The following is a 5,267-nucleotide window of genomic DNA, read 5'->3' as shown; positions in this document are numbered from 1 at the left end:
CAGTGGTCGGCAAACTCATTAGTCAACAGAGCCAAATATCAACAGTACAACGATTGAAATTTCTTTTGAGAGCCAAATTTTTTAAACTTAAACTATATAGGTAGGTACATTGTTATTAACTTAATTAGGATACTCCTAAGGCTTAGGAAGAGCCACACTCAAGGGGCCAAAGAGCCGCATGTGGCTCACGAGCCGCAGTTTGCCGACCACAGTTCTAACCAACTGAGCCACTGGCCAGGGCCTAAAAATCATCTCAGTTGTAGTAACCTTCCTTTATTTTTAAGCAAAGACTGAAAACATTTTGTTTTTATGAGCGAGCTCTGTGACTTCCCCTAGACTCCCTCCCTCCCGTTGACAGCCTCGTCCCCGGTTCTTCAGATTCTGCATCAGCCTTTTAAAGATTCCTGATGTCACTCCTGGAGGAGTCTGTCTCAGCCACCCCCCCTCCCCCCTGGGGAGCTGCGCGTGGGGGAAGCGTGGCCCAGCCAGCCCCACACCGGGCCTTCTCAGCCCCACCTCGAAGCTCAACGCCATCCTCAAGGGCTAGAAAAATAGCCGCACCCCGTGGTCACTTCTGCTTCAGTCACGTCACTGTGTTCATGTCTGCGTGGTGCCCTGAGGAAGGTGGCCGTGCGCTGTCCGCCTGGCACAGAGGGCAGATCTGGGACTGGGGACTAGAGTAGGGTTGCCGGATGAGCAAATAAAAATACGGGAGGTGCAACTACATTTGAGCTAAAGATCAGTTACAGGTGATCTTTTAGGTGAGTGTCCCAGATAATATATGCAGTACATGTCCCCTGTCGTGCGTGTCCATGTAGCATGTGGGCCATGCTTATATAAAAGTTCCTTGTGGGTTATCTGGATTTCTGGTGTGGCCAGGCATCTTGCATTCACCTGCATCTGGGACAGAATTCCACTGTGATGGGCACCCCCCGTCGCCCCTGGGAGGGCCGTGCACTGCTGTGCACACATCTGTCTAGCAGTCTGTGATGGCAGAATCTTCCGGAAATTACAGAATCTAAGACCCGGGTGAAGCGTGGAGCCCAGGGTGTGCATGCTGAGACCTTTACCCTGGCTGGCAGTGCGCCTGCTCAGAATAACTATTTACTTCAGAATGGAAAGCAGGTCCCTCACATCCATCCCCACCCTCCAGTTCAGGGTGAGAGCCGGAGGAATGTCTGTGGGGGAGTCTTGAGTCTTGTAGGCTTGGAGTGGCCTGACCTCACTGACAGGGGGAGCCCTGTGGGCTCAGGGCCGGCAGTGAGGCGGGAGGGCACCTGCGCAGACCGAGCAGGTGTGGCACGTGCGCACGAGGGACCGCTGGGCAGGTGACAGGCTTTGGATGCGGCGTGGTTGGGTGGGAATTCTGGTCCCGCCGCTTCCTCTGTGACCTTGGGCCAGGTGCTTAACCTCTCTGTGCAAGAAGTGCTTTCATGCATTACGTGGAGATAACGCCTGTCATGAACTGTGACGTTACTCTGATGCCAAGGGGTTTCACGCGTGGAGAATCGGACCCGTCCCCTTTAGGCAGGTGGGCTGAGCCGTGTTTGTTCGCGGAGCGTCTGCTGTGGATGCTCTCGGTTGACTTGCTTCTTGCTGGTGATCGTCTCTGTTTGTGCCTCTGCCTGGTGCAGGACTCACACAGGTTCCTCAGATCCAAAAGACCGAGATCTCCTTCCACCCCACCAAGCCCGAGAGCTACGAGCCGTACGTGCTGAACATCGTCCGCTTCCTGGAGAAGTACAAGGACTTGGCGCAGAAGGACGACATGATTTTTGAAGACTGTGGCAGTAAGTCACTCGCTCTGGCTGCTGTGGTGGGTTCATTCCATCCCCATTTCTACTATTGAACGACACTCCTGGGATAATTAAAGATTGCCCCCTGGTCATACTGAGGGGCCATTTTTAAAAATTGATTTCTTCTAGAGAGAGAGAGGGGAAGGGGTGAAGAGAGACATGGATGTGAGCAAGGAACATTGATTGGTTGCTCCAACCACTGGGGATTGAACCCGCACCTGGGCATGTGCCCTGATCGGGAATCGAACCCACAACCTTTTGGGGTACGGGATGACGCTCCAGCCAACAGAGCAACCAGGCCAGGGCCATTTTGTGTGTTTCTAAAGCAGGGAGTGTTTTATGGTTCAGGCTTGGGTGCAGTGGAAGAAACAATGTATCCTCGAGTGTTACTACTGCATTGAAAGATGTCTTTAAAAACCTAGACCTGTGGTCGGCAAACTGCGGCTCTCGAGCCACATGCGGCTCTTTGGCCCCTTGAGTGTGGCTCTTCCACAAAATACCACAAAATACCACGTGCGGGTGTGCACATACAGTGCATTTGAAACTTTGTGGCCCATACGCAGAAGTCGGTATTTTGTGGAAGAGCCACACTCAAGGGGCCAAAGAGCCGCATGTGGCTCGCGAGCCGCGGTTTGCCGACCACGAACCTAGATGATCTGCTTTTGACTGCTCAGACCCACAGCCACAGGTCCGCTCTGGCCCCGGTGCCCATGGCTTTTGAGAAGTGCAGTTGCCCGTATTTCCAGATTCCCGCCCTCCCCCAGGCTCGCTCCTCGGAGGCGCACCGGGCCTTCCTCCCGAGTGACCCTTTGGTGGGACCATCCGTGACTCCACCGGGCTCCCCACCAGACAGGACACCTCTGGGCTGGTGCCGCCACGCCAGTCCTTCCCTCCCACCCCAGCACCGAGCAGTCCGCCTTTGCCTGCAGGGGGTCCCCTCCTCACAATGAGGGTGAAAGCCCTAGTAAGTCCTTTAGGAAAGATTCCCTCGTTTAAAAGGAACATTTCACCACGTCTTTCTCTTCAGAACTTAAAGGTTTTCATCTCACTTTGCAGTAACTTTAAGTTACTGATGGAGTGAACTGAGGCACGTTACCGTTGGAAGGGAAGACAGTTCATTTGTGACCTTGAAAGTCAATAGAAATTACATTTGCCTCAGTATTCTGCAGGATGTTTTGTATCGACTTTGAAATCTGCGTTTCTTTTCTTCTTACTCTGGGTTTGGTATGAGGCATAATAAAAAATGCTCCAACTAAACTTCTCATTTGAATGAATTTATAAGAACACACAGCTATGAAAGGCAAAGAACTCAAATCCGAAAGAACATTTTTAGAAAACCTTGAATGTGAAAAGGAAGCAAACCAATCCTTTCCCTCTTTCCTGTTCAACCTGCGAATCAGAGGCACAGCCCCAGGAAGTCCTGACCCAGGCCTCCCGGTCCTGCCGGTGATGGTGACGGGACCCTCTTTGCCTGGGTTCTAACCGTGCTGCCCTCCTCCGCGGGCTGCGCTGTGACGGGCGATCCAGTTTCCCTGCAGCCTCCCGACAGCTGAGTCATCCATTATTTAAGGCGGAGAAATATTGCCAGAGACCAGCTGTCAGGAGCTGCTTACCGAGCACGCCAGGGCCCTGGTGGGGGTTCTGTGCCGGCACCGGTGTGCTGGCAACCTGGCTGCACCCAGACACTGCGTTCCGGGCAGAGCAGCCGCTGAGCCGGGGAGGGCGGTGGGGGACAGGGTGACCAGGCGCTTGCATTTGCAGGTGTGCCCAGCGACTTCAAAGACCGAGGCGCCTACGACAGTGACCCCGGTGAGCGGAAGGTCTGCAGGTTCAAGCTCGAGTGGCTGGGCAACTGCTCCGGAATAAATGACGAGTCGTTCGGCTACAAGGAGGGCAAGCCCTGTGTCATCATAAAGCTCAACCGCATCCTGGGCTTCAAACCCAAGGCAAGTCCCGCTCCTCCCAGCGCAGATGGGCCGCGTGGGGCGAGGAGCAGTGACGGGTGCGCAGGGAGCTGAGGTGGTGTTAGAGGACACCCGCCAGGGTTTTTGAAGCGCAGCCCGTAGAGCAGCATAAAAACCTGTGCGCCCACCATGAGTTCCGCAGCTTCTTGCTCTCGCTCTCTGCAGCGGTTCCGAGGGGCCGGGTGGGCTCCCGGGTAGGCGGGTGACCGTTCTCCACCCTGTACTCAGCCCAGAGAACAGCGTTCATAGCGTGAACTCTTTCAGAGTAGACATAGGAAAGGATGTTTTTAAATTTACAAGCTACCTGCGCAGAGAGCCGTATGCTGGTTTTGGTACTTTTGGAGCCCAGGTATTTTTAAAAACGAACGGTAATCTGAAAGAACAATTTATTTTCCTGAACGAAGATTCCCTTGCAGAATTACAGTTGAATACGGTCTGAGTTGAAGTTGATGACCGTGCTGTTGGCTTGCGCCTCCGATGGGGGCCGCCTGAGGTCCCCGAGGGATGGCAGGTGCCTCTGCTTTTATTTAACGAGGGGCCTTATTCTCTCATGAACAGCTAATGCTGCCCTTCCCCCATAAGCACGGGTGCCCGCGTGGGCACCGCGGCCCCAAGTGCAGTGTTCGTCCTGATGGGATCGATTGCAGTGCAACTGAGTCATGACCAACACTCACTTCGCTTCTGGAACCCGGCCCGTCTGTTCACCAGTTCGGCCTTCCTGTTTTTAACGTTGCAGGGATTGCTGGCAGGGAGTTCCGAGAGTCCAATCTAGATCATTCCTTTCTGGCCTCACGCAGAGGCTAGGCCAGAGCATTAGTGCCGTACAATACAGGGGCTGCCCTTTCTGTCCGACCGCATGCGAGGCTGCGTGTGCCTCTCGTGTCAGGGAAGGAGTCATTTTCAAAGTGTGCGTGGGTCCCTTCAACGATGGACCCCTCCTGGACCCCGCCATTCAGGGCAGGGCCCCCCACCTGTGTGCAGACTGGGCGTCCCTCACAGCGGGAATGCCCCCGGGCAGTGCCCCCACTGGAGGGGAGGGAGGGAGAGGGCATGCGGGAGGGGGAGAGCATTATTTCCTCACGGCTCGAGAGGAAAGCCCAAGTTCCATAAAAACAAATGCCAACCTCTGTCCCTCTGTCTTAGCGGGCGAGGGATGCTTTCCCGGGGCCGTTTCCCAGCCTGGAGTAGCCGCCTGGTGGTCCCGGGGAAGATCCACTTAGTGCTGGGCTGGCCCCACCTGACGGTGCTCACGAAGCACAGGCCTTTGATGTCATTGGGTGGCGGCCTTTCTGAGATCCCTGGCACTCATTCATCCACCACCCCCAGGTGTACTTGTTTGGGCTTCAGAAAATTTTAAAAAGTTATTTACAAAATTACTGACCAATGTGGGTTTTATTTTTAGCCTCCCAAGAATGTGACCATGGAGAGTCTTCAAATGGTGAAGTACAGCCCCTATGTCCTGCCCGTCCAGTGCACTGGCAAGGTGAGGGCTGGGACTTACTGAGGG

At 54.5% G+C, this 5,267-nt stretch overlaps 1 protein-coding gene across 1 annotated transcript in view; it reads left to right on the top strand.

The window, feature by feature from the left end:
* Window positions 1–5,267, top strand: part of ATP1B1 (ATPase, Na+/K+ transporting, beta 1 polypeptide) — a 15,231-nt gene that overhangs the window by 7,749 nt on the left and 2,215 nt on the right. The window contains exons 3-5 of the mRNA XM_014535583.1: window positions 1,635–1,790; window positions 3,558–3,742; window positions 5,163–5,243. Of these exons, the coding sequence (XP_014391069.1) occupies window positions 1,635–1,790; window positions 3,558–3,742; window positions 5,163–5,243 (422 nt within the window). The remainder of the gene's footprint in view (window positions 1–1,634; window positions 1,791–3,557; window positions 3,743–5,162; window positions 5,244–5,267) is intronic.

This window comes from Myotis brandtii, unplaced genomic scaffold, assembly GCF_000412655.1.
Source record: "Myotis brandtii unplaced genomic scaffold, ASM41265v1 scaffold1460, whole genome shotgun sequence".
Lineage (NCBI taxonomy): Eukaryota > Metazoa > Chordata > Mammalia > Chiroptera > Vespertilionidae > Myotis > Myotis brandtii.
The sequence above is the reverse complement of the archived record's forward strand: the minus strand, read 5'-3'. Positions and strand labels throughout refer to the sequence as shown.